Source organism: Leishmania major, chromosome 36 (genome assembly GCF_000002725.2).
Source record: "Leishmania major strain Friedlin complete genome, chromosome 36".
NCBI classification, from domain to species: domain Eukaryota; phylum Euglenozoa; class Kinetoplastea; order Trypanosomatida; family Trypanosomatidae; genus Leishmania; species Leishmania major.
The window spans coordinates 62,501-89,740 of NC_007287.2; the positions used below are offsets into that span (position 1 = coordinate 62,501).

At 59.2% G+C, this 27,240-nt stretch overlaps 11 protein-coding genes across 11 annotated transcripts; all 11 read right to left on the reverse strand.

Moving 5' to 3' along the window:
• Positions 1-2,328: 2,328 nt before the first annotated feature.
• LMJF_36_0210 (putative SET domain protein) lies at positions 2,329-3,750 on the reverse strand (the record flags this gene model as incomplete). Its single annotated transcript, XM_001686539.1, has 1 exon — positions 2,329-3,750. The coding sequence occupies one exon, from the start codon at positions 3,748-3,750 to the stop codon at positions 2,329-2,331; it is 1,422 nt and encodes a 473-aa protein (XP_001686591.1).
• Positions 3,751-5,352: 1,602 nt separating this feature from the next.
• Positions 5,353-6,141, reverse strand: DPMS (dolicholphosphate-mannose synthase; the record flags this gene model as incomplete). The annotated part of the gene is made up of 1 exon (XM_001686540.1): positions 5,353-6,141. The coding sequence occupies one exon, from the start codon at positions 6,139-6,141 to the stop codon at positions 5,353-5,355; it is 789 nt and encodes a 262-aa protein (XP_001686592.1).
• Positions 6,142-7,554: 1,413 nt separating this feature from the next.
• Positions 7,555-7,884, reverse strand: LMJF_36_0230 (putative peptidyl-prolyl cis-trans isomerase; the record flags this gene model as incomplete). Its single annotated transcript, XM_001686541.1, has 1 exon — positions 7,555-7,884. The coding sequence occupies one exon, from the start codon at positions 7,882-7,884 to the stop codon at positions 7,555-7,557; it is 330 nt and encodes a 109-aa protein (XP_001686593.1).
• Positions 7,885-8,850: 966 nt separating this feature from the next.
• LMJF_36_0240 (conserved hypothetical protein) lies at positions 8,851-9,525 on the reverse strand (the record flags this gene model as incomplete). The annotated part of the gene is made up of 1 exon (XM_001686542.1): positions 8,851-9,525. The coding sequence occupies one exon, from the start codon at positions 9,523-9,525 to the stop codon at positions 8,851-8,853; it is 675 nt and encodes a 224-aa protein (XP_001686594.1).
• A 1,401-nt stretch (positions 9,526-10,926) lies between these two features.
• On the reverse strand, positions 10,927-12,828 carry LMJF_36_0250 (EIF3-interacting protein-like protein; the record flags this gene model as incomplete). The annotated part of the gene is made up of 1 exon (XM_001686543.1): positions 10,927-12,828. One exon carries the CDS (start codon positions 12,826-12,828, stop codon positions 10,927-10,929), a length of 1,902 nt encoding a protein of 633 aa, XP_001686595.1.
• A 2,970-nt stretch (positions 12,829-15,798) lies between these two features.
• LMJF_36_0260 (putative xylulokinase) lies at positions 15,799-17,262 on the reverse strand (the record flags this gene model as incomplete). Its single annotated transcript, XM_001686544.1, has 1 exon — positions 15,799-17,262. One exon carries the CDS (start codon positions 17,260-17,262, stop codon positions 15,799-15,801), a length of 1,464 nt encoding a protein of 487 aa, XP_001686596.1.
• An 885-nt stretch (positions 17,263-18,147) lies between these two features.
• On the reverse strand, positions 18,148-20,601 carry LMJF_36_0270 (conserved hypothetical protein; the record flags this gene model as incomplete). The annotated part of the gene is made up of 1 exon (XM_001686545.1): positions 18,148-20,601. One exon carries the CDS (start codon positions 20,599-20,601, stop codon positions 18,148-18,150), a length of 2,454 nt encoding a protein of 817 aa, XP_001686597.1.
• Positions 20,602-21,640: 1,039 nt separating this feature from the next.
• LMJF_36_0280 (conserved hypothetical protein) lies at positions 21,641-22,399 on the reverse strand (the record flags this gene model as incomplete). The annotated part of the gene is made up of 1 exon (XM_001686546.1): positions 21,641-22,399. The coding sequence occupies one exon, from the start codon at positions 22,397-22,399 to the stop codon at positions 21,641-21,643; it is 759 nt and encodes a 252-aa protein (XP_001686598.1).
• Positions 22,400-22,712: 313 nt separating this feature from the next.
• On the reverse strand, positions 22,713-23,663 carry LMJF_36_0290 (conserved hypothetical protein; the record flags this gene model as incomplete). The annotated part of the gene is made up of 1 exon (XM_001686547.1): positions 22,713-23,663. One exon carries the CDS (start codon positions 23,661-23,663, stop codon positions 22,713-22,715), a length of 951 nt encoding a protein of 316 aa, XP_001686599.1.
• Positions 23,664-24,412: 749 nt separating this feature from the next.
• LMJF_36_0300 (conserved NUDIX hydrolase protein) lies at positions 24,413-25,411 on the reverse strand (the record flags this gene model as incomplete). The annotated part of the gene is made up of 1 exon (XM_001686548.1): positions 24,413-25,411. The coding sequence occupies one exon, from the start codon at positions 25,409-25,411 to the stop codon at positions 24,413-24,415; it is 999 nt and encodes a 332-aa protein (XP_001686600.1).
• A 996-nt stretch (positions 25,412-26,407) lies between these two features.
• On the reverse strand, positions 26,408-27,100 carry LMJF_36_0310 (putative dolicholphosphate-mannose synthase; the record flags this gene model as incomplete). The annotated part of the gene is made up of 1 exon (XM_001686549.1): positions 26,408-27,100. The coding sequence occupies one exon, from the start codon at positions 27,098-27,100 to the stop codon at positions 26,408-26,410; it is 693 nt and encodes a 230-aa protein (XP_001686601.1).
• Positions 27,101-27,240: the final 140 nt, after the last annotated feature.

A 27,240-nucleotide genomic window follows, 5' to 3' on the forward strand; every position in this document is an offset into this window, starting at 1 on the left:
CACAGAAGTGTAGCTCGGCTTTGCGGCAAACGCGGGCGCATTATCAAGAGCGCCATGTCGCCATGGATGAAGCAAACGGCGGGGTAAAAGAAGAGACAGAAATGCGGATGCGGGTGCGGTGTGCATATGCAGCAGCGTCGCAGGTGGACTCAAAGAAGGCAAGTCACAACACAGCTGCAATGAGCCTCTTCACCGTTTCTCCCCGATTTCTAGCGTGCCATGTGGGACCGCGCTAATGTGTCACTCCACACCTCTGTCTGAGGCACATGGGCACCGCAGAAGGAGCGTCCGGGTGCACAAACAAACGGCAATGTTCCGCCGCAGAGGGGCGCTGAGCGACGATATTGCTGCTTCACTTTTCGTTTTTCTTAGACTGATCCGCAGCTGTAGTAGTGCTTCGTCAAGTGCGAGGTAGCAGAGAGAGCAAATACGGCGCTGACCTTTCTGCCCTTCCTAGTACTCATCAAAGCTGCAAACAAGGGCAAGCGCACGCGCGCACACAATAGCCGCGAGGAAGAGCTCCAGAGAGCGGCATCTTCGGCAACGCCACGGTAACCCTTCCTATGATCGTCTCTGACCTCTTTCCCTGTGTACTCATCCCTGCCCCCAGTCAAGTAGAAGAGACGCACACGTGTTGGATGGGCCGGCATACAAACGGGTCTTCCGGCTGGCCTGCGGACGGAATAAAAATCGAGTTGATCAGAGGCACAACACGTGGAAAGGGTGGGGAACCACCAAAAGAAAGCGAACGAAAAGGGCGGAATAGAAGGGACTGAGCAAGAAGAGCCTGCGAGCGAGAGAACCGAAGTTTTCCAGTGCACAAGAGAAGACGACGAAGCAGCCAAAGAGAAGGCCAAGCAGCCGCTGCAGATCTAGCGAATGGGCGATGGGGAGGCGCATGGGTATCTTTGGCGTGACTGCGAGCTTCCCAACACTGTAGCGGCGTGGAAAGAGTGAGTGAGGGAACGACGTAGGTGCTGTGCTGTTCAGCACCATCACATACGCAGTACACAGTGGGCTAAAAGAGCCTACGAGAGACAGACAGCGTGGAAAGAAAACAAAAAAGAGGCAGCACGGCGGTTCAAAGGGCGATCGATAGGAGAAAACACAGCAGTTCCAGCTTCCGCCGCCGCCGCCGCTGTTGCGCCGTTCGCCTCGTCGGTTGCGATTTGGATGGCACATTCGCGTGCTGAGGGCGCTGCACTGCGCGGGTGCCTGTGAGACGCAGATACCTGCCTGTGGCTGGTGCGCTTGGGGTGCCTGTGCAACTCATCCCGCCCTAGTGCTGCAGCGGGAGGCGCGTTGTGGGCGGCGAATTGTCCTTTGGTCGGTCGAGAAGCCACACAGCGGCTGGGGAAGCGAAAGCAACGAAAAGCGACGCTGATATATATATATATATCTATATATATATATATATATATATATGAGCAGACGCTGTTTGGATCCCCCGCAGCGAGTCACATCCGTCGGCTGAAGTTGGTGCGTGTTGTGGTGCGCGCGCACGTCGCTGCTTCTCAAAGCCCTTGTCGACTTCCTCGCATGGGCTCCTTGTTTTTTTTGCGGGCACCCGTCGCGACAGCTGACGCTTTTTCGTTGGATGCGAAAGGGAACCCCAGAAAACGCAGAGGGTGTGCACACAGAAACGTGTCAGGGAAGATATGCAGGAGAAGAGAGAGCACGTCGGCAGAGACGGTAGAGGAGGGGGAGGCGGTAACCAAGGCGCCGAAACAAAGAGGGGGGGGGGACTCGCAATACAGAGGAGGGGAAAATGCAGCGGCTTGGCCGACGCTATGCCCACGCGTGTGACGCATGCACGTTTCAAGATACTCACGCTTTCCTTTGAACTCTTTTTTTTTGTGTGGCGGGGGAGAGGGGGGGGGCACTTGGGGCTGTGGAAAGTTAAGTCGATGCGATGCACTGCAACGGAGACGACAGGATGTCACCAGCGGACATGTGCGAAGGACAGGAGCCGGGGGAGTTACACAGTAGAAGATGGGAGTGCACAGAGGGCACTCAAGCGAGTGCCCAGAAAAAGACGGAACGCGCTGGCCAACAGAGCAGAAAAATGCCAAAGTGAAAACAAGTAGCACATGTGCCGGCGGCTTTTGTGCGAGCCGCTCCGTACACCAGACGCCATTGTTAGCCCCCCCCCCCTCTTCGCTACCTCTTGTGCCTCCTTCCCTCGCCGTCCTCACAGCTTCTGTTCCCCCGACCGCTGAGCTGGTCGCCGCACACACCGGCACACAGCACCTTACCAGTACAGAGTCTCCTTGAGAGCTTGCACGTACAGGCCACCCGCACGCGCCGCGGTGCGCCTCAGTGATGTATTCAAGGAAGAAGAGGCTTCACTGCCGATGGCACCCTGCGCAGCCACGAGTGCCCACCGTACTTGGCGAGGGAACAGGCATCGGCGCTGATCACACCACGGCAGCAAGCCGCGCCGCACAGGCACTCGAACGGCTTCATCGTTCCGTCGCAAAAGGTGGCGTAGTCCATGCTTAAGTCCTCGCCGGCCGCAATATCGCGCGCCGCGATGACATTAAGGGAGTGCGGTGCGGCAAAGATGCAGTTCGGGTCGCACGAATGATTGATGGGCCGCCACCGCTGCGGGTCCTCCTCCCAGATGGCGTACACGTGGCCCTCGGAGTCCAGCGGCCACGCGTACTCGGTGAAGGTCTTCTTGAGCGGGCCATCCCAGTGTCGCTCCACGTGCGGGCGAGTCACCACCGCAAAGCTGCGGCACTCATCCTCGAACACCACGTCACCCTTGCGAAGGGCTTTGGTGGCACACAGGTGGTACCCTTTGCGGGTGTCCTCGTGCAGTTTGAGTTCAAAGGTGGGAGTGGGGTGGAGCTTTCGCGCCTCTTCCAGCAGCGAGGCGACCAGCTCTGCCGCCGTCGGCGCCCCCGACAGCAAGTTTGGCGCGGCCTCCTGCAGCACGAGGTGAGGCAGGGCTGGATTCAGCACAAGATCTTCGAAGCACCACTTGCCGGGATTCTCTTTCAATGTGTTGAGCGTCAAAGACGCGACGCCACAGTCATACAAGACGTACCGACTGACCGCCGCCCCAAAACGCTGCGCGGCTTCCTCCGCATCGGCAGCCCACAACGGCGCCGCCGCGCATGACTCAACAGGAATGGCGGCCGCCGCCCCCTTCACGGAGCCGCCAGCGACGAGCACGCGCACCGCATGCGCCTTTGACGCGTTCACCTCCCACGCAACGATCTTTCCATGCTCATGAAAGGCGCTTATCAGGGTCTCCTCCATGGCATCCTGAACCGTGCAGCAGTTGCGGCACAGTCCAAGCAGCCCGCATGTATTGCGGATCTGTACCGGGGCCTTCAGCCGGTGCGCGGCGCGCCTCGCCGCCTCCACAGAATCGACAAGTGCAAACGGCGGCAGCGGCACACCTGCGTAGAAGAGCATCATGAGAAGCACGTCGAACGGGTAGCTGAGCGTTGCAGCACGGCACCCCGTGTAGGACAGCGACGCGTGCTGAAAGAAGAGAGTGGCGAGTGCGGATGTGACGCCACCGTTGGCGTCGCCCGACCTGTCAGTGTAGAGGTTGGCCACGGCCCCGTACACGGACGGACTCGCAGCGTGGATGTGCTGCACAACGCACTGCAGCTGAGCAGCATCCTTCACAGGAAAGAAATCACACGAGTTGGGGCACTCGCGCTGAAATGCAGCCAGCTGCTCAGGCGTGGTAGCGGCATCATGCACGACGGCAACGCGCTGGCTGATGGACATGGGCTGCGACCGATATACCTCGGACTTGCCGTGACGTCGTGGTGACGCGCGGTAATGCTTTGTCGTCAAGTCTACGCGATGAACGATAGAAGATAAAGAGAGGTCGCAGAAAACAAAAAAGGGCACACGACAGCCGTGTGCTTGCACCTGATCTCGTCTCCACCAGAGCACGGTTTGCGTGCTCCTGTATCGGCTCCTTTGGCCGAGATGCACGCCACGTGCAGTCACCGTAAGGAGATGCGGAATGTGGTGCCGAGCTGGGGCGTGCGAGATTATGAAAGATAGAACGCGAAACGAGACAAAAAGAAAGTGCTTGCTAGGGAAGACGAGAGGCGGGTTTCCCGGATGTATGGGGCGGCTCTACGGGATCTATCGGCATGTGTGTGTGCGTGTGTGTGTGTATTTTGGGGGAGGGAGGGGGACACGGCCACTCCTCCAATCTGAAACGGTCGACTCTACTTCTGCGTGGTGGTTCGTTTTCTTATCGATTACAGAATTGTGTGTGTGCGTGTGTGTCTGCAATGAATGAGGCCCTTCTCCGTGACGATGTGCTGGCACCGGGCGAGGAGGGGAGACCGGAGGAGGATGTGGGGGCAGAGGCCGAGGGCAAGAAAGCAAACAAAGCGGAGTCAACGTGCGCACCACCGACTCTCGAGACAGAGAGGACAGCGAGAACGCGGTACAAGAGGAGGAGCGGAAAAAACAGTGGCGTGTCCCACAACAATCCCAAAAAACGTTGCAGCATGCGCGCTAGTCAATGCGGGCGTGGGGCGCAAGCGCGTGTCCGTGAGAACACCAGAGAGAAGGCAGAGAAAACCTTGAAGAAAATTTGTCTCGGCTGCGGTGCCGATGACAAGCGGAGGGGCGAAGGTGGAGGGGCGACAGCTGCGCAGGTAGGAGATGCACAAGATAGCTGATTGACCAGGGAGAGCAATCGGTGACAAGCAGCAAGAGGGACAGGGTGAAGGAAAAGCACAACGAGGGCGTCCTCTGAAAAGGCGCAACACTGGTACGTCGGCAAGCACGCCGCTTGCCAGCGTCACCGCCATCCGGCATGCATCTCTGCGTCAGAGGACGGCACGGAGAGTGCGCTACACCACGCTTTCTGGCGTGCCTAGTCCAGCAAGTCCGTCGCATCGCTGTTTGCTTAAAGACTGGCAGATGGCAAGAAGAACGGAAACGGCACCCTCGTGTAGCGCGGACGAGCCTTCAACACAAATCCTTCAGCTGCTGTGTGCTCGCGATGACCTATGCATCTTTCTGTCAAGTTCTGCTTTGTGTGTGTGGGGGGGGGGGTGGGGCGGGTTTGTGCCGATCTACTTGGTTGCTTGGGTTGTAACACGGGGGGAGCAGGTCTTCAAAGAAAGCAGCGAAGCGCAAACCATGCACACTTCGTGCCACTGACGGGCGTGGTGGCGGTCAAGCACAAGAAAGAACGCGTACACGCACATACGCCATGCCCCACTCTTTTTCCGTCGATTCTCGTGTTTCCCTATGCTTCCTAGTGTCGCCTGCTTTGCCGTGGAGTGACGATATCGGCAAGGACGTGAAACAACGTCTGCCCAGGTGGTCGTTCGCGGAGCTCGGCAGTGCGCAAGGGGCCTAGAAGAGCGAATGGTAAAGAAATGCCAGGAGATAGATGGCGAACAGCACAGCCACCACGACGAACACGTAGAAGAGACGGCCCAGCTTGAACAGGTACAGAGCGTAGAGGTGCTCGAGATAGTGGAGGATCACCTTGCCGGTCAGCTTCGATTCGCCATAGGTGCGAGTCGCAAAATTGAAGCCTACCTCCTCGAAGCACTGCACGCGGCACTTGACGAACAGCTCCAGCGCAATCTTGTACCCGATCGAGTTCACCTCGCCGGCGTGCCGCTTGAAGACACCATCGCGAATCGCGAAGAAGCCCGACATGGGATCGGAAAGGGTGGTGAGAGGCCGGGCCAGCAGGCGCGCCCCCCAAGAAATGAGGCGGCGGTGCGCCGGCCAGTTCTTGTCGACCTCGATCCCGACGCCGTAGCGCGTGCCGCAGACGAACTCGACCCCATCGCGGCCGAGGGCTTTGAACAGCGCTGGCACGCACTCTGGCGGATGCTGTAGGTCGGCGTCCATCACAAGCTTGTAGGCACCACTGGTGTGACGCAGACCGTGAATGACGGCGCTGCTCAGCCCACGCTCCGTCGTACGAACATCCATGTGCACGTTGAAACCCTCTTCGTGAAGCCTATCAACAACCTCTTTCGACCCATCACGCGAGTTATCGTCCACGATGAGCATCTCGACATTCTGCGTGGGGAAACCCTGTTCCGTCACAGCAGCGAAAACGCGGCGTATCAGCGGCTCCAAGTTCCCGCATTCCTTGTATGCGGGAACGATAATGGAGTACTGCATGCTTCCGGGCTACACGGAAAACAGCGCGGTGGCGAGCGTGCTACTCGGAAAAAATAGAAAAACGCACCGACACACAAGCGGTTCGCGTGCGCGCAGCTGCAGAGACAGGTGTGCTGTCGGTGAAGTGTAAAACGCGTATCAGCCGGAGCGCAGGAGTAGATACCGAGAAACCAGTTGAGAAAGAAGTTCAGAAGCTCTCAAAAGGGCTTGCACATCGGCGTGGAGGCGATTCCGTGGAGTACGGGGCAACGTGCACGGCACTTTTATATTCAGCGTGTCCGCTCTCTGCCCTACAGCACGAGCTCAGCTCCACACCACAGCGGCCCTGCCACACGCCCCATCGCCTGGTGCGAGGCGGCGCTGGAAACGCGCGTTACAGCAGCGCGACGACGCGGCCACCGGTGCACGGCTCCGGCCCACATACTCTACACATCACGGCCGCCTCGCAGGTCGGCTCGCAGCCGCCCCTCCAATCACGCCGGCCGCCACCTCTGGTGCCTTCCCCCTCCTCGTGGGGTGGCACCCGCGCTCCCCACCACCAGTAGGCAGTGTGAGAACCGGGAGGTGAGAGACGCGTCCAAGCCACGCTGGCAATCTGCCCATCACATGGATGGTACAAGCGTGCTCGCTGCCGCAGGTCTCTCCGGCGCAGCACCATCCAGGACCTGACCACAAGCATCCCTAGCGGCACATTGCTCTGACCTCCCCACGTCGCAGATACTGGACCCTGTCACTCACCAGAGGTGGTTCCGCACATGGAGGGGATAGGCACTGCCGTGGCCTTACCATCGATTTGGTACTGGATCCTGAGATGTCACGCGCTGACATGGGCCCGACGTCATCACGCAATGCACGCATCATATGGAAGAAAAACACAACCGAGACGATAGCGACGGTAGCAGGCACACACCTGCTAGAGAAGGTCGTCCGCACAACCGGAGAGACCAGCGCGGGCGGTCGCACTAACCTTGCCACAGCTACACAAGCGCCGGAACAGTCGCTGCTTACAGAAGATCGACAGCTCCACTCGCTTGCATGACTATGTGATCACGTCGGATGAGCTCCCCGTATCGCGACACACGCGTCTCCCAAGGGTTCTTCGTGGAGTACCCTTTCGACCTGGTGAGCTTAGATTTCGTCGGTTTTTTTAATCTCTTCATGCCTCTCTTGCTTCGTTGTATAGAAAGAGACCTGCGGCGTGTCGCTGCCGCCATAGCTTGCCTATGACCATCCGCGCTGAATAGTGCACCCACTGAGCACGCCAACTGCCACGCAGCGCAGTTGGCGCTCAACGAGTCCTGCGCCGTCAAGAGGGGGACGGAAGGGCGAGATGGATAACACAGACGGAAACGCTACACACAAAAAGAACGAGAAAATGGGGTGCAAGAGCGAGGTCGCACTGCCGGAGATAGTCTACTGGATTTTCAGCAGCTCAATCTCGAACAGCAGTGCGGCGTTTGACGGGATGTTCCAGGCAGGAAAGCCGCGATCACCGTACGCGTAGTCGGCCGTCATGAGCAACTCTGCCGTCTCCCCGAGCTGCATCTGCATCATGCCCTCATCCCAGCCGCGAATTACCTGACCGACACCCACGTTAAAGGTGAACGGGTTCTTGTCATCATGGGTGGACCAGAACTTCTTCTTCCCATCCGCTAAGTACCCGGTGCAGTGCACGGTGATCGTCTGCCCGGGCTTTGGGGTGGCGCCACTGCCCGCCTTCATGACCGTACGAATGACGCCCATTCACAAGAGGGTGCGCTTGCGGGGGTAGTCGGAAGCTTAGAGAGAGGAGAAGAAAGGGGGAAGCAAGACACAAAACACAAAAACGAGGCGGTGGCAGCGGTACGTGCAAAGGGAGCCTTGGCGGCCACGCAGCGAGAGCGAGCTAGAAGGAGAGCGGCAGGTATGCAGAGAAGTGACGGCATGGAGAAAAAGGGTGCGGGAGTCGCTAGAGGAAAGGCCGTGCAAGTGCAACCTCGTGCATTCTTCGTTTCCGTGCACACTGGCACCCGATGGAGGATCGCTCAGGACACCGCGGGAAAACGCACAAGGGATGCGATAGCTTCATTGGAAGCGCCCTTCAGCCATTCAAGGTAACTGAGGGGAGAGGTGATTCAACGTGGTCGACTCAGCACCACCCCCTCCCCTGGTGCGGCGTTTTGTTTTTCGAGACACACGGATGCACATGTCAGGGGAGAGAAAAGGGGGCCCGATTCGCCTGCGTGCCCTCGCTCCCTTGAAAAGAGCGGATGCGCCTTAAAAGAGAAGCGGGCGCATGCGTGCCGCGCAAAGTGCAGCATGTGGATATAGGTCGGTGCACCGAGGGCAAGAGAGTGCGGAAGAGCCCTTGGGGTGGGAGGGGAGATGACTACGAGCTGCGTTTGCAGCGTCAGGAGTGCAGTTCGCTTTTTTCCCACGGTTGTGTGCTGTTACGGTTGAAGAATCAAAGTCGATGTATACAATAACTAGCGCCGGTCTTTCGCCACCAACAACAACGCCGAAATCTCAGAGAGAGAGCATGTGTGCACATATGAGAGAGAGAGAGAGGCGGCGGGAGCGCGGCATCGCGTCAGCTGGCAGGAGGGACCACAGCGAAAAAACAGTAATACAAAAAGAGAAAGAAGGGAGGTCTCTTTTTCGGTTCCTTGCGCTCACACGCGCACAGCCGCCACGCACAGGGGTGCACAGGCGGCAAGGTGGCGCGGGCCGTCAGCGGAACTGCTCTCGCACACGCCCCTTGAGAGAGTCGTTCTCCTGCTCGAGCTTTTTGTTGCGCACCATCAGCTTTTCCGCCCGCGTCTCCTCCAGTAGCAGCTGTTTGCGCATCTCCTCGCGTCGCTGCGCCAGCGCGTTAACACTGTTCCTCGACTCCTCCTGCACCACCCTCAGTTTCTGTTTCACCTCGGCCACCTCGCGCTTGAGCTCTTCGCACTGGACTCGAAACTTCTCCAAACGCTGCTCCAGCTGCCGGCGATCTGCTTCGAGTGACTGGCATTTGTCTGCGAGAGTGTGGCGGTTGCCTGAGGCTGCTCCACCGCTCTGAATGGCGGCAATCAGTAATACAGCGTCGCTGTACGAGCAGGCGAACTGCGGTGACAGGTGCGGAACAAGCGAGTGAAGCTCGTAAAAGGCCGCCTCGTCGCGCTCCTCCCAGACATGCGAGGCTGCCTTCACTGGCTCCGGCGGCGAAACCGGCCGCGAGGAAGAGCAACGGTGTGCAGCTCTCGGACGGAACGCGGCGGTCTCGGCCCGCGAGGCGCGATACTCCGCCTCCAGCTGCTGTAATCGTTGTGCCTGCGCATCCGACGTCGTCAGCGGCATGAGGGTATTTGACCTGATAGTCGGCACTTCTGGAAGGTTGTCGTCATCGCCGTCGAAGAGCATTCGTATAACTAAAGGGCAGACTGTTCTCGAATCCACATTTTATAGGTCGGTCGAGACGCTCGAGGCGCACGGTTCAATTCTCTATCAACGCGAAAAATGCCGAGCGTGGCTGTATGTAGTAAACTCAAGCGACACTTCTCTCAGCAGCAAGTAGCTTACACCCTCGGGCACACCAGCTGCACACACACACACACACGCACGCACGCACAGCTTTTTCTTTTTCCTCTTGGGCATGTCGTGTTGGAAAAGGGGAGTCGCGTGTGGGGGAGGGCGGGAAGGACACGGTGAAAGCGAGTCGTAAGATATTGAGCAGCACACGTCAGTCATCCCTGCTGCTGGCTCCTGCTGTAGAACGTTGGAGGAGTGCATGCGGCGTAAAAGGGGTACGCAGCACGCGATGGCACTGCGACGCGCGCAGCACCGCTTTTGCGTCAACGACTCACCAGAGAGTTTGTAGGGACAAGAAAAGGCACAATCCGCCCCGACTACGCACGGTCGCGTTTCACTCGATCTCTCGCTCTTTTCGCCCTGCTCCGAGTCGATAGAAGCGCTGCACCGATGCACCGTCGAGGTAGATGCCACGCGCACACATACACACATACACACACACACACACACACAAACCTGCAAAGACGCTTCTCCTCCTCCCCTGTGGGATGTCTTTCGGCAGTGTGTGTGTGTGTGTGTGTGTGTGTGTATATGTGTGTAGGGGGGTGTGCAGCAGCGCTATCAGGTTGATTCGTTCGCCCTTTCCTTTCATTGAAGCGATGGGGATAGTTAGAAGCTCTTAGGGGCACACGTGCACACACGCAGGGCCACCACAAAAGGGCAAACAGAAAGCAGAGAAGAGACGAGTGCACACACATACCCAGGCGCACGAGTGAGAAAACGAAACAAAAGCGAGAGCGAGACACGCGCGCGTCTGCACATCTCTTCATGGCCATCAAGAAACGGCCTTGTTCACTCACCACGACGCGCCCGTCTCTCTCTCTCATGCGCTCTCCCTCCCTTTTCGTCTTCCTGACGAGTTGCAGCGGCAGTTTTGCATTCACGGTGCAGCCACTCCCCAACGTTACTTAAAACTCAAAAAGAACCTCACTCCCACCCAACGGCACGCACGCAGACACAAACACACACACACACACGGACACGCACACGCGCTTGGGTAGTTAGCGCCTCACTCGACCGGGCGTATACGCGGCGATACACGGAAGATCACGACAAGGAAAGAAAAAGGAATACAGAGAAGTGCATGCGGGACTCGGAGAGGCGCACGGGCGACGCCCTTCCTCGGCGGTGCTACTGCAGACACCAGCGTCGTGGGGGCACTCTCCAGCATGCCTCTGCGCAAACGACCGCCCTTCACAGCCGCCGGCCTTGCGGCGTCGAGTGTCGCCGTGCTCAGTTGTCGTTACGGTTGAAGAGGTTGCTTGTCATAGGCTGCGCAGCCATCTTCTGACGCGGGTGGCGGTTCACGTTGTTGCTGCTCCTGTTCGCACTGCCAGCGTTATTGCCGACACCGCCGTGCAACTGCTGCTGATTGGGGCGACGCTTCTGATCACGCTGATCTTTGCGCTTGTTGCCGCCTTCGTCGCGGTTGCGGGTCTGGTTGAACTTGCGCTTCGCCACCTCGATGTCGCGCTGTGTGTTCTTGATCTTGTTCAGCAACTTCTGCTCTATGCCGCCAAACGTCATGCTGGGCACCACCTCGACGTTGTCGTCCTGCACAATGCAGTCGAACTCGGAGCTAGACGTGAAGACGCCCTGCAGCAGGTCCGCCGTCACGCCGTCGTGCACCAGCTGGCGAGAGCGCATCTTGAGCGCGAACAGCGGCGCGTAGCCGTCGTCGACCTCCAGCAGCGTCTCCAGAAGGTTCATCTTGGTGTTCTGATACACCTTGAAGTACCCGCGGAGCTTGATGATGTCCTGCTGCTGCTGCACCGCGCGACGGAACATGCGTGCCTGCAGCTCGCGACCCTCCGACCCTTTCACCGGCGACCCATCCGACGGGGGCACGGTGAGAAATTTGGGGCTACAGCGGTCAAACACGTCACGGAAGCGCTCCTCGTCGCCGGTGCGCAGGCTTTCGCGGTCGTCCTCGAAGGCGGCCACCTTGCGGCTGTCGAGGTATGAGGTGAGGTTGTTGATCGGCATGCCACCCAGCACACGAGCGCAGACGTACATGTATGCCGCATCCTGCTGCACGCGCTCGGAGAAGCGACGGCCGTTAAGCTTCACCGTGACGCAGCGGCGGAAAGCGTTACTGGCGTCCTCGAAGCGGTGGATCATCAGATAGCTGAAGCCGATGTGGTAGAACACGGAGACGGCGCACGGCGACACGCGCGTCAGCACGGCGCGACCCTTGTTGTACACGTCGAGGGGCTCCAGGTCCGTGAGGGCGGAGTAGTAGTCGCCGAGGAGCACGTTCAGCTTCGACTTGGTCACAATTGCGTAGAAGCCGCTAAGCGCACCTGTGTTCGGGCCGCGGTGAATGTCTTCCAGGAAGTCCGGCTGCTTCACCAGCTCGAGCAGGCGCGAGTTGTCGATGACCTCGTTGAGAAGACGTGACACCTCCGGCACAGCCCAGATGCCCTCCGTGACAAAGACCTTCTGATACACCACCGTCATCTGATAAAGAAACTCATCGAAGATGTCCCACAGCATCCAGTTCGGCAGCTCGTAGCTCTTCAGCATCGGGAGCAGCTCACTGTACGTCTTCCACGCCCCCTCCGCGTCGGGCGCCCTCACGGAGCGGTTGTCCATAAACAGGTGCTTGTAGAAGAGGAAACTGTAGACCAGCTCCGCCATGTGATTGCCGCGGAAGCACGATGACACCTGCTCGAGGCGGAGTGCCGGCCAGGAGCGGAACTGACCGTGGCCGGCCATGTAATAATTCTTGGTCAGCGCATCAAACTGCGACTCGTAGAGGTCGTGCATCGCCGCCGCGTCGCGGCGCTCCACCGCGCGGTTCAGTCCACGAAAGAACTGGTACACATCGCGGGGGATATCGGTCTCAATATCGGGGTTGGTCGCCATCTTTGCAAAAACGTGTGTGAGTGTCCTCTGTGTCGTTCTCGTTTTGGGGGAGCTCAGCGGGCGGCTAAGCGACGATTCGGAAGCGAGCAGGAAAATGAAGATGGCACAATCAGACACAATCACCAAGAGCAGATGCACACACAGACACACCTGGTAGACGGGGAAAGAGGGGGTGTAAGGTGGGTAGGAGTGGATCACTGCGCAGCCGTGTTTTTGTGGTGGAAGGAGTTGGGGGGGGGGGCACCGGTGGTGTTGGTAGAGACCCATCGGTGGGCGGCAGGAACAGCAGCAGGGAAAACGAAGAAAAGGATGGAGACAGACAGAGAATGGAAGTGAGTGCAATGGAGGAGGATAGTCGTAGTGCCAACGGAGCGATGCTGATAGTGAGGGCAAGAAGTATGTACACTACCTCGTGGATCGCTCGAGTATCGGTGTGGGGCATACTGGCGATGGTAATACACTGAGGGTCCCCTGCCCACGCAATCGCAGAATGTGCTTGAATGTGACGCGCATCTCCACGAGGAAGAAGACGACTCTCTCCTTACGGTGCCGCCTGCTCTCGACCTTCACCGCTGCGCGCAACAAACCGTAACAATAAGAACAAAGCAGGGTGAAGGGTTTCCATGGCGGGATGCTGCACTGGTGCGTTGTGCGCTAAGGTGCCGTTGATGTGCCATTGCGTATGTGCCGCTGGCACCTCGTCGTCAGTCGAAGCGAAAGCAAGTGGCGCTGAGACAGTGTGCAGGCCGGCGTATAAGACGGCAGACAAGCACGCCCACGCACGTCGATGCACGCGTGTGTGCGCGAACGAAGACGAGAGAGGGGGCACACAGCGGATAAGGAGCAAAAAAAAAAGAAAGGTGTTGCGAAGAGAAAAGCTTGCGGCCCATTTCCATGCCGAGAACGAGAAGACTCCTTCCAAGGCTTGCACGTCATCCTGCTGTCCGTCACCACTGCGTTGTTGTTTCTGCTTTCGTGTGGCCTCGCTGCCTCCGCTACCGCACATCCCGCCACCCCCTCGAGGCAAAGTGCACCGAAATCGTCGCACGTGAAACGAGAGAACCAACACACGGCTAAACAGCGAAAGGGCAAGCAGACGCACACCCGAGCGCATGCGCCCATTCTCCACGTCTGCAGGCAGGGTGTGTGCGTCGTTGTCTTCCAGTAACATAAAAAGACGGACGGCGAGGCGGACTCAGCAAGAAAAAGGGCCGCAAAAGGCGCGCCGCAGTCCTCGACCCTGCCTCGCGCAGCTTTGAGCACCGTCGCCTTCTATCAGGCCCTCTGTCCGCACACACGCACACACCGCCTTCGGGCATATCCTCGCGTGCCCACACGTAACACTGACCCACAGGCATTATGACCACGGATGCGTGCAATAGGCGGGGACTGGGATGAAGAAAGTTGCGCGCATGTGTGCATGCGTGCGTGAGTGCACGGACCGTGGTCAGGTGAATCTTCAAAGGGGCGCGGAGCCGTCGAGAAGAGGAAGTGAGGTCCAGAAAGAGTAGGGGCGAGGAAGGGAGGGCGAAGACGTTCGCAAACGGAAGACAACAAAAAAAAAAACATGAAAGCACAAACAGAAGACAAAGAAGTGTGAGCGGTAAGAAATCGTTTTAGGAGGAAAGTGAAACGGGAAAGAGGGCAGAGAGGGAAAGGAAAGACCCGAAAAGTCAGAAAGTAAAGAGAGACAGAAAGGTTGAGGCGGTCTGCTGAACATGGAGTTGAACCTGCTGCTCAGCGAGAGAATGCTTCCGCATGTCTTTTGGTGGAGTTTGTGTGTTACCTTTTGGTCTCGTATCGAGTGTCCAAAAACTCTGGCGATGGCCTTCATAGGGCGGTGTGCTCTCCCTCTCTGCTGAACCGCCGCTCATCCATGTGCAGGCACCCACGCAACACCACACGGTGCCGTCTCCGCACATGGCCCACGCTTGGAACAATACAAACGAGAAAAGAGAGGTCATGAACTACGGGCTGAACAGCAACAAGAAACACGCAAAGGTCCGATATCACCGGCGGCTGAGGAAGGTGGGGGAGAGAATACGCAGCCACAGGAGCCTCGGATCCCTGCCTCGTGATCCGTAAGTCACAGCGACAACTCCACGAATCCCACCTGAAGAATGCTGGTCTGATATCCTTTTGTGTGCGCGTTCTTCGTCTGTTCGAGAGCCCCGCCTTCAAACGTCACGTGCCGGCCAGACTTCACCACGGAAGAAGGTCGAATCGAATTCATATGGGCATCGGTCCACACAGGGTGGTGGGCGTTGTGTCCCTGTGTCCGGCACAAGAGAGGGACTCCGTGAGTGAGTTGATGCGGGGAGCGCATGACGAATACCGTTCCACCTTCTCCTCCGCGCCCCTGCCCGACTGTCTCTCGCCCCTGCCAAAGACGGGAAGCCTCTAAAGCAGCACCTACGGTGTGTAGTGCCACGAAGCCTGTGATCACGCATTGACGCGTTCGGCGGACTGGGTAGCTCTATGTGTGTATGTGTGTGAAGGCTCTCGACCTAGTCGAGGCGGTTTGCTGTTTCTTCAGTGTGTCCGCTCTCTGCCCTACAGCACGAGCTCAGCTCCACACCACAGCGGCCCTGCCACACGCCCCATCGCCTGGTGCGAGGCGGCGCTGGAAACGCGCGTTACAGCAGCGCGACGACGCGGCCACCGGTGCACGGCTCCGGCCCACATACTCTACACATCACGGCCGCCTCGCAGGTCGGCTCGCAGCCGCCCCTCCAATCACGCCGGCCGCCACCTCTGGTGCCTTCCCCCTCCTCGTGGGGTGGCACCCGCGCTCCCCACCACCAGTAGGCAGTGTGAGAACCGGGAGGTGAGAGACGCGTCCAAGCCACGCTGGCAATCTGCCCATCACATGGATGGTACAAGCGTGCTCGCTGCCGCAGGTCTCTCCGGCGCAGCACCATCCAGGACCTGACCACAAGCATCCCTAGCGGCACATTGCTCTGACCTCCCCACGTCGCAGATACTGGACCCTGTCACCCACCAGAGGTGGTTCCGCACATGGAGGGGATAGGCACTGCCGTGGCCTTACCATCGATTTGGTACTGGATCCTGAGATGTCACGCGCTGACATGGGCCCGACGTCATCAGGGGGGTTACGAGGGGAACAGAAGCAGAAAAGAGAAGAGAGACGGAAGCCGGCCAACGGCACGACACACAAAAAAAAGGGGGAATTTGCGGTGCACTCACGGAATGTTGTCGGACGCACCGGTGTGCAACTTACAGCTTGGCGTTCATGATGGGTTTCAGCTGCTTGTACAGCTCGTCGTAGATCACGCGGCGTTTCTTGTACTGCTCGTGCTTCTTCATGTCGGGCATGTGAGTCTCCTTCAGCGGCAGGCAAGGCAGTAGCTCCTCCAGGGGGCGCTTCTCTACGGCAATTTGTGCGAGGCGGCAGGCGCCGAGGGCAGGGCCCACCTCCGAGCCGATGCAGTAGTCCATCGGGTAGCCGCTGACATCGGCCAGCATCTGGCGCCAGAAGCGGCTGCGCGAGCCGCCGCCGATGAGGGCAATATTGCTCGGCTCCACACCGCAGCGGTGCACGGCGTCCATGCCCTGAGACATGGCAAAGCTCACGCCCTCCAGCACCGCGCGCGCCAGCTCTGGGCGGCTGTGGTGGGAGGTGAGGCCAAAGAAGACGCCCTTCGCGTTCGGGTTGTTGTGCGGCGTGCGCTCGCCGGCGAGGTGGGGCAGGAAGTACAAGGGACGCTCATCGAAGTTCTTCGCCGTCATCGCTTCGCCCACGAATTCGTCGACGCTCCTGCACCTTGTTAGCTTCGCAGCCCACTCCAGGCACACAGCGCAGCTGAGGATGACCGACATCAGGTGCCAGCGCTCCGGAAGCGCGTGGCAGAAGCTGTGGACCGCCTCCTTCGTGTTGTAGTGGAAGCCGTCAGAGACGACAAAGTACACGCCCGACGTTCCGAGGGACAGCATCGCCTGGCCCGGCTTGAAGAGACCTGCACCGACAGCGCCGGCTTCATTGTCGCCGCCACCGCCCACCACTGGCACGCAGTTCATGTTCCAGCGCTTCGCCACGTCCGCCGACAGCTTGCCGGTAATCTCCGACCCCTCATACAGCTTCGGCATATTGGCGCGGCTAAGCCCGGTCGCGCGCAGAATGTCATCATTCCAGTCGCGCTTGCCTGTGTCCATCCACATGGACCCGGAGGAGTCCGACATCTCAGAGGCAAAGTCGCCAGTCATGAGGAAGCGGACGTAGTCTTTCGGGAGCAGCACTTTGTTTACCTTGGCGAAGATCTCCGGCTCGTGCTTCTTGACCCACAGAAGCTTACCAGCTGTAAAGCCGGGCATCATCAGGTTACCGGTGATTTCGCGCGACTTGGGCACTGCCTTCTCGAGCTCCTCGCACTCACGGTAGCAGCGGCCGTCGCACCAGAGGATGCACGGACGCAGCACCTTGTGGTTCTTGTCGAGGAGCGTGGCACCGTGCATCTGGCCCGACAGGCCAATCGCGCGGACGCTGCTCATGTCCTGGCGCTTCTTGAGCACGTTCATGGCGCTATTGATGGCCATCCACCACGAGTCAGGGTCCTGCTCATTCCACAGCGGGTGCGGGCTGGACACCGTCAGGGGGGCAGAGGCACTGTCGGCGATTTGCCCGTCACTCCTCATCAAGGCAATCTTGATGCCCGAGGTACCAATGTCAATACCGGCGTACATGATCGTCGAACAGAGTGGTGGTTGGGAAGGGAAAGGAAACAGAGGAGTGCGCTCGTGTTGCCAAGTTCTGAGTTTGGGGTGCGCATAGAGGATAACACACACACACGAAAAGAAAAGAGGGCCGCGTGCAGATGGCGATAGACTGAGAGCGCAAGGCAGAGGAGAGGCAGAGAGAGGGACGATGTGGCGAGTGCTCATCTGCGTGAAGGCGGCAGCGCACATGAGTGCAACGCGCAGGAGCCCGACGGCAAACGACGGCGTTTCATTTTCGTTTTATTTTTTCTCGAGGGGCGCAAGTGTTCCCGCATTGCAGAGCAGTGAGGTGCGGAGGCGGAATAAAAGGGTAGGGAGAGAGTACGACAGTCCGAGAACGAGCCGTCGTGGGGAAGCGGCCAGAGACAAGGTACACTGCACGACGCAGTTAGGGAGCGTACGCAGAGGTTGGCGGGTAGCAACAAGAATGTGCGCCACCCCCCCCCCCACACACACATACACACACTAAACACCTCCGCTGTTGGTTGCTCGCGACAAGGGAGCAGCGTGGGAGCAACGCAGTGCACGTGTAAAAGTAAAGCGTAGCTATCGGTGACAGCAGCAGCAGCGTCTGTCGCACCACCTCTTCGAGCTCGACCATATCAGCGCAGCCAAGAAAAAAAGCGGTGTGGTGAGTCGATTGGGTAACACCACCGAGGCATCCAGCCGAGATGCACCGGAGCGCCTCGTTGGCGTCTAGCCAGAAGAACGTTGGGGGAGGGGGCTGTGAAAGCTTGACGCCCATCGATGAAGCAGTACCGCCTTCTCTCGCATGCACGAAAAACCGCGAAGCACCAGGTGGAACGGGAGAAAAGGCAAGGAAGATCGACAACGTGTGCTGCGCAGATCAAATCATGCATCATGGTGCGAGCGTCGCACGTTCGTCAAGCAGTAATGACGGCGCATCCCCTGCAGCACGGATACAACACCCTCTACCCTACCTTCCGTCAGCGCCTCGTCCAGCAAGAGGACGTCGAAGACAACGCCGGCATTGAAGCGGAGGAATTCGAGGCAGCGCCGTACGTTGAAAAGCTTCGCGGACTTCTTGGAAGTGGGGTGCACACAGTCGAGAAACGAGCAGCGGCGGCGCTCCAATCGCCTAATCAGGTAGGCGAGAACAACGCCGTCGGAGAAGAGCAGGCAGGGGTGCCGCCAGGAGAAGGTGGCAGCGTCAAAGACAAAGGACTCATCCGCAGCGGTGTAGCGATACTCGGTCCCCAGCTGCTGGCGCAGCCACCTACACAGCCCCCTACGGCCTTGTGGCTCATCTGCAGGCACCGCTTCGCGACGGAGAATACCAGAGCTGCTGCTCGCGATGGCCGGGACACGACGGGGGCTCAACGAGCGGTGTGCTGGTGACGGCGGCGCACTCCGGCGGAGAGCAGCTTTAGCGACAGTGGACGGCGTCTGCGCCAATGAAGCTGACGGCCACGAAGATGTCGACGATGCCGCGACACCTTCACCGTCGGGTGCGCGACCCGAGACCTTGGCAGGCGTGCAGCCTGCTTCCGCCACCGCATCCTTGCTCAGCAGCGCAGAGCGCACGCCAGGTGGCTGCGGTGTGCCCTCCACAGCAGCACGTACGTGCAGTAGGAGATGGAGGATGTGCACCCGATCACCTCGGATGACGGCCGCCACGGACTCCTCGGAGATGAGCGAGAGCGGCAACTTTTTTGTCGATGCGGTCTGAAAGCTGTGCAGGGCGCTGGTGATGTTGGCGACGCAGCAGGCTGCAGTGCGGGGATTCGCGAAGAAGGGCTGCAGAGCGGGGGATGAGGCAGCCTCCTTCGCTGCCGCTTCCACTCCGCTGCGCCGAGCAAGCAGCACGAGCAGCACGCCGTTGCATAGAAATGGCCACACCGACGGCACGCTGATAGACGACGGCGCCACCGACCGAACGACAAATCGGGACCACTTCGCCATGTACGGCGCGGCCGTCGCGATGGGTAGGAGACACTCATCCCCAGGCAACTGATAGACGGAGCCGTCAGGCAGCACTCCCCATGTGTGCAGAAAACGGCAACATCCCGCCTCCATGGCGGCAAGCTCGGTGGGTGGAACAGGCGCGTAGTCGGCAGCGTCGGCGGGCGGCTGCCAGCACATGTGCTGCTTCCATACAGGCAGTTCCTCTGGAGCGGGCAGGTAGGTGGAAATGAGGTGCACAAAGAGAGATAGCAACGCCGTCGGAGAGGCGCGCAGGTAAACCTCCTCCGGCGTCATCGTCCAAGCAGCACGAGGCATCAGCTCTTGCGCTGTACTCGGGGTGCTACGCAGGGCGCCAAGCGCTACCGCGTAGTTTACGCGCACTTCGTTGAGTGTGCGGGGGCAGCGACACAGGACTGGATCAGAAAGCGATGGTTCGCCGCCCTCTCTCAGGGTTGCGACAAGCTGGCACAGCGCAGTTCCGTTCAAGACGGCGTCTCTGAAGACGTGAGGCGCCGTCACGGATGTGTCCTCGGCCTCCATGACAGAAATGATGTTCATGCGATAGAGATAGTCCCGCACCGCGCGGCGCACCTCGGCATCCTGTGGACCCGCCGTGCGGCGACGCCACTCGGCCGATGGGGATGCAGCTGGCATGGCCGCAGCGCGACGCTGCATGTCGGTGTAGAGCTGCCGTGCAAGTGGGGTGAGTCGCCTCAGATCAACCAGCGGCCGCGAGACCCCCGAGAAGGGCATGCACCATGCCGTTGTGGCTGAATCAGTGTGGGCTTCTGATGAAGCAGCATTGGCAGCGGTCGTGCCATCCCCCGCCCTCGGCTCCCCAGCAGCGGCTACATGTTTGACGTGACCCGCTGGTTCTCGGGCTGGAGAGTTCTGCCCTTTGACCGCCTTGACGGATTGTGATGCTAGGATTTGGGGGCGAGTGGTGAGCGCCACTCCCGTGGTGTTGCCTGATAGTAGGGACGTGCCGCTAGAGGGCGTCGCCTTTGTCACCGTGGAGCGCGAGCAGCTTCGCGTGCATGGCGTTGCGGTCACAGTGGTCAAAGCGCCGTTGCCGTCGGGCTCGATGGCCGCCTCCTCACTGCGGCAAAAATCATGGGAAAACGCTACGTGTGTCGTTGGTGCCGTGGTCAGTGGCAAGAAGCAGAGCCTTGGCTTCTCGGCAGTGCTCTGGAAGCCTGGGTAGTGGCTGTGACATCTTGCACGCTCTGCCCCTATCTTACGGGCGGCTGTGCGTTGAAGGCGCGCCTGAACGTCTGGCGACCGCCTCAGCTCTGCAAGATTCGTCCTTAATTCCTCGATGAGGTTCTGAGCAACCGCGTAGATGTCCGCCATTGTATCACACTGGCGCGCATGCACCATTGCCAAAAAATACAACGGATCTGTGTGTCTATGTGTGTGTGCGTATGCGTGTGTGCTGCTCCATGAGCTATGTGTCAGCCTGTTCTACCACGTCTATGCGTCTATATTGAATCGTGTGAGCTGGTGTATGTGTGTGTGTGAGCGTACACTGAGGGGGACGTTGTTGCTGCGTGCGCCCACGTAGATATGGGTGCGCGGGAAGGTCTACAGCTTCCTGCTACAGAGACTGAGACGTATGGGGCAGATGACAGCCCTCCCCTCGCTCCGCTTCGCTTGCTTTTCGCGCGGTCAAGCTTGGCTCGGAATGGAGAAGGAGCTCTCGAGCGCCTTCCGTGAAAGCAGCGCTTGCTCTCCTTTCGTTTCTCTTCTGGACCGGAGAGGAGAAGTCAACACGCTGTAAGACCGCTCCCACGCAGGCGGGTGCCCGCCAGGGCAGAACAAGGAAAAGGTGAGGAGTGAGAAGTGGCAGTTTGCGGGCATCGGCGAAAGGCGGGGCGTTTCAGAACGAAGAGAAAGAAGGGCGAGCTAGACCACACGCGCATGGCAGTCTATCTGTGTGGGTGTGGGTGATGCCTCTCCGTCTCACAACTTTTTCGCATCCAGTTAGTACGACCACACACACACACACGTACATACATACGCATGCACAGTCCCTCTCTCTCTCTCTGCGGCTCCCGCTATGGAAACCCAATGAGTATGGTGAAGTCGCATTGAGCTCGAGAAGAGATCCTCGAGATTTGTCAATGCACGCCTCCCCTCGTGAGGCTTATCTAAAGTGGCCATGCTGTTCTTGTGTCCTCGTTTCTCCTCCGTTTGGTGTCATCGCAACAATGGCTGCGGCGGGGCACGCTCTCCGTGACCCATCACGGCGCACACGGCAAGTCCGGCCGCGAGCGCAGGCACGGTCGCTGGCGCTCAAAAGACTTCACATGAAGGAGGTGGGAGGGGCACCTAGCAGGTGCGGTGCTGGACGTCGTCTGTACCACCACCAACACCGCCATCGCGTTAATGATGAAGGAGAGACGACGGCAGCAGTGAATTAGTCGCTGTGCTTGTCGGATGCCGTGGCGCAGCTGCCCTTCGACATCGCCGTTTCATCGTCCTCCTCATCACCTGAGCTGCTCCGCTCGTCATCGCTGGAGTGAGAGCAGGCACAGGAATTGTCAAAGTTGTAGTCGAAGTGGGACCCGCTCTCCTCCGAGTCGAGGGCAAGCTCGTTGATGTTGAGTCGATCGCGACGCACCAGTCCGCACTTGGTGCAGTGCAGGGAAGTCTTGTCAACGTTGGTCTGCTCACGAGCGCGCTTACGAAACGTTGCCGCCATCGTTCTCTTCTGCAGTTGCGAGCGCATCGCGTTGGCGTCCATTGTCGCGAGCTCCGCAGCGGATATGCCAGCTTTCCTCTCCTGGGACCCCGCGCCCAGCTCCCCGCTCAAGTTCTTGACGTTGGCGACAATGCAAATGATCTGGTCTCTGAATTCCTCCTCCGTGTTGTTGTTTGCACGCACCGCCGCAACGACCTGCGACGCATAGCGCCTCGCGTCCGCACTCTTGCCCTTGAAGTCGTCCATCTTTTGAAGCGCGATGGCGAGCAGGTTCACAATCTTGTCATCCGGACTGCTGGACGAGGTCGCGGACGACGCCATCGTTCGGTGGCAAAACGTCAACGATTGTGTGTGTGTGTGTGTGTGTGCGTGTGCACGCTCCTGGAGCTGCTGAGACAACAGGAGACAGCAGCGACGGAACAGAGAGAGGGAGAGGGAAGCAGTGCCAACGAACCCAGAGAAGGGAAGCGCCATGAGGCGAAACAACGCACAATGCTGGCGAGTTCTGACGGACATGTCGAAGGCTGGGGACGACGCCTCTCCCCTCCAGTGGCGTTTCCTGTGAATGTGTGCGACTTTGTCTCCCGCTCCAGTAGCAGATGGACGCTGCGGTTGCGTCGATGGGCTCACGATATGGCAGCCGCCTCAGTGAAAGTGTGTACTGTGCAGCTGCTGCTTTTCATTTCCTGCAATGAACTCTCTCGTTCTGGCCGCATACGTTGCGTCACCACCTTGCTGTTGAGTGTGGGCGGTGTAGATGGAGAGGTGTGCGCTGGTGCGTGTGTACTCAGGTGCAGTGCAGCAACCAGTAGGACACGCCTGCACACCACGTACCGAGGAATAAGCATATTGTGCACATGGCGAACAAGCCAAACGCCACCGCCGTCGACGATCCTTCCATGTGTCCTAGCAGCGTGTAGGAGAGCTGATCCAGCACGTTGTCAAAGTAGCCAGGGTTCATCACCATCGCGGTGCGCGGGGGCAGCAGGTCGGGCACGACTGGCCGGAACGGATCGTCCCAGAACGCAGCCCGAAGCGTCGATGCGGGGGCTACTATCTTCGATGGCATGTCTGTGTCGCGGTACGGCGTCACAGCCGGCAGCTCCTGTGTTTGGCCAAAACGCCGCCTGTAGGCGGCCTCAAGGTGGCTGTTCGACGCGTCGCGGATACGCTCGGGATCGAGCGCACGACATCGTACCGCATCCACGTCGCGGCAGTACACGTGCACACTCGGGTCCACACGCTGAAGCTCCGACACTGTGAGGGAAGAGGCGTACACCTCGTCCATGACCGCTTCTTCGTCGCTCGCGTCAGGCACGGGACGCCGCCACTCTTCAATAAGTGCCTGCGCTACGGCGTAGCGGCGGTGCCGGTAAGCGGCGGTCAAAGGGTGGTGGGCGTAGCCGATGTCAATCGGCTCGGTGCGGAACCGGCGCGCAACGTTGCGGATCATGCGCCGCGCCTCCTCCGTCTCCTCTTCCTGGACGCACGTGAGCGCGTAGAGAGGGTGCATGTGGCCCTTGCCGTCGAAGCGGGTCCCATTCGAGACCACTGAATCCAGCAGCAACGCTACCCGTCTCCCTTCCACGGCGCGAATAGCGGCGTTTAGCTGCTCCACCTCGTCCGGTGAGTGAAAAAGACCGAAGCTGTAGCCGCAGGAGAGGAGTAGGCCAAGCAAGACCACTAGCATACCCGCCATATAGAAGCGGGCGGCAGACTCCGCCTCACGGCGCCTCATCAAAGCGCCCTTGGGTGCCCTTTGTTTTCTGCGTGTTTCGAATGCTCTGGTGCGACGGTGCACGAGTATGTGCGCGGACAACGTGTGCCGCGGAACTGGAATGGTGTGAAGCTGCGGGTGGGCGCTACTTCCCGTAGCCATGCAGTCAGCGTCCCCCGGTAGTGCTCCAGCACATGTAGTGTGAAAGCAGAGACCAAACGAAAAGACGAAAGGAGAAGCGGCGGTGGACGGTGGAGGGGCGCGCTCGAGCTCGCATCCAGCGCGAACATGCAACAAGCAATAACAAAAAAGGATGTGGCATCCGTCATTGCGTACAGCAAACTCATCCTTTCACGCCCGTCATAGACGCGCGAGGGGTACGGACTTCGTGCAGTAGGCGCCATGCCGCTTCGGTTGCTGCTGTTTCATTGTTCACGTGTCGACACTGAGGTGCGGTTCTTCTGCCCTTTCGTCCCCTCCCGTCTTGAGGCGTCCATCACCGCCATCGCTTTCCCATCCGGTTCTGCCGCTCTGGTGAGGGGATTCTCGACAGGCCAGCACAGAGAAAGAGAAAGAGAGACACGGGTGCCAGGAAAAGAACACGAAGAAGACAACCAAAAATCGGGAGCCACGCACACATACACACATACATACACACACACACACACATAGCGGACAAGAGGCCCGTGTCCACGATTCGCGTACAATTACAGCGCAGGCCTCAGCGTTCAGTTGGCGGAGCCCGGTATGGGCTGAGTGGAGAACTCCGCTCATTGCAGCGAGCCCGCAAGAGGGTCGCGCGCTACCACGTTCGAAGGCGTCAGGAGTGCGTTCACCGCTGCTGCCGAGTTCGCTTCCGGGCCGTCCATGATGGCCTTGGCGACGCGAGCCACGAGTTCACAAGTCACAAAGGAAGTAAGGCCCCAGACCAGCTCACCCGGAAAGTCCTCTGGCAGCATCGGATCGAAGCCGCAGTCATCCGCCACCCCAGTCGCCTTAGGAGACCGACAAACCGCAGAGGAGACGACCGTCTGAGCAGGGCTGGCAAAGAAGCAGGGGAAAAAGCACGGTCGATCGCTAGTGAAGGAGCGGTACTTGATGACCCGTGCGTGCCCCGTCGACGCACTCAACAGCAGCATCGACATGTGAAGGTAGTGAATGGAATCGACCTCGACGGGGCTCGCGCGGTATGGCTGCGCAGGACTAGTGGCGACAGCCACAAACGGCGTCACACGCGCGCTTAGTGCGTTCGTGGTAATCGGCGTTAGAGACCCAATAATTTCGTACTCAGATGGCGGGAGGCCCACCTCCTCCAGCGTCTCACGCTGTGCTGCGTTGCGTAGCGTCTCGTCGTCATCGACGTGGCCACCCGGGAAGCTCATTTCGCTCTTGTGTGAGCCCATCGTCGCAGTGCGCTTCGTCAGCGTGATGCACATATCCTGAAAGCCGTTCCCCGTCGCTGCGGGGGAGAGCAGTACGAGCACGGCACACTGGCGCAGCGCCGTCAGCCCCACTGGCTCTTTTTGCGGTGAGAAGCCAACAGTTGAGGCGGTGCCGTTGGTGACGGTGTGGAGGTAGAAATGAGACGGGAAGGTGACCGAATCGATAGGAAACTCAAGCGCTCGTCGCATCAGTGGCACCCACCCCTGCGTGCTCTGTGGCAGACGCGCCGCTGCGGCTGTGGTCCGGATCATGTGGCGACGGCGTCGGTTAGAGCGAAGTACAGTGTTGGGATAAGAGAAGCGGAGAGGAGACGTGTGACAACACATGCACGCACAGACACGCACATAGACGTTTTAGCAAGGGAATAGAAGGACAGCAGAGATACCAGACGGAGATAAGTATGTATATGTATATGTGCGTATGCGTGACAGTCTTCTCCGCAAGTAGAGCGCGTGATAAGCACACGCATAAAAACAAGTCAAGAAGATGCGAGAGCGAGCGCGCGACTTTCTCCTTCGCCTCCTCACGGTATTATCGAGTAGCTCCAGATGACGCGCAAGGTCCTCTGCCGCAGAAAAAGAAAGAGGGGGAAGAAAGGAAACAGCCGTACACGTGAGCTGCGCCAACAGGAATGCATGTGCGGAGGAAGGGGGCGTAAAGAGGGAGAGAATGGGGAGTGGGAAGAGCTCCGCGCCATGACTAGGCCAGTCCTCCCCCTTCTTCGGAACGCACTGGCCGCCGGGAGTAGACGGGGAGGGGGGAGTTGAGAGGGTACAGAGAAGAGTGAGAGAAAACGAGAGGGTGTTTTCGAGGCAGTGCGCGCCGATGCAAGGCATACAGTGACGGGGAGCGATGACGAGCAACGCTGTCCCTCCACAGGAGACAGTGGTAGTGCAGAGAAGGAGAAGTAAAAGAAACGGAAAGCGAAGAGACCGCGACCTACAGCACGTGTGCAACGCGACTGCAAGCACGCCCCAGCGATTCGCATGCTGCGCATTCCTCCATCTGCACTGAGCAGTGTGCGCGTCCTTTCGTGTTGTCTTTTTTGTTTTTGCAACGCCGTCTGGTTGGCACAATGGACGTTCTTCAGGCACAAAAATTGTTGGTCCCGTTGCAACGGGGCCAGCAAAAAAGGACCTGTGCGCAAACAAGCAGACGGGGGGGGGGCACGGCAACGCGCTGAGTTCCGTCGTCACACACGCGGCACCAGCCACATGGCAGACGCCCACACACATGCAACAAAGACAAGTGGGAGAAGGTGAGGTGCGCACGCACGCAAGCCGCCTCATACTAAAGCTCACGCCTGCGCCACCCCTCGCCACTTATTCGCCACCGAACTTGACGCCTTGGTAGGGCTGTGTTGCGGTCCCGTCGAGGTTAAAGAGAGTCACCTTGAAGGGACGCATCGCCGACACGGGGCGACGGTTCAGAGCGTGCAAGTACATGCGAATCGCCTGCTCCTCGGAGAGGCGGCCGACATCAGCAACTGGAACGGCAGCAGAGGAAAATCGCGCGAGATACGCTGAGCGAGTCTGCCCGTAGCCGAGGGCTGCGCCGCTAGCGAGCTCGTCAAAGGTCATGACTGTACCCTTTTTCGAGAGCATTGCCGTCGTCTGCACCTCACCGTGGTCAAGAATGTAGCGCAGCAACGTCTCCTCCATCCCCTTGAACCCATCCTCCGTCGTGCACACGAGCACAGAGAAGTCCCTGGGGCCGCCGTCCGAGACAATGACAACGTGGTTTGGGTGGCGTGCAACGAGCGACTGCAGCATCGTGTGAGCTCCCTCTGGGCTCAGACGCTTGTTGATAGCCGGGTTGTAGAAGATGTCACTCTGGGTAGTATAGAAGCGCAGAAGGGCGTTGGTATCGCCGCCGGCGGTGCGCTGGGCGTGGTAGATGGCGTGGTCGAGAAGGAGGTTCGACCACAGCGTGCACTGCCTGTCCAGCGTAGCCGATGAGTGCTGCTCGGTGAAGAAGGGCGGTAGCCCAAAAAAAACCCAGTGTTCGGAGGACATAGATGCAGCACGTCACTGAAAAAGTAAGCCCCTGCGCAGCACACGGTGAGTTACTTAGAAACAAAGAGAAAAGGCCGGCCAAAGGCGTTGGGCACCAGTGCACAACAGCTACTGCAGTGATGCTCTGTAGCTCGCATGCA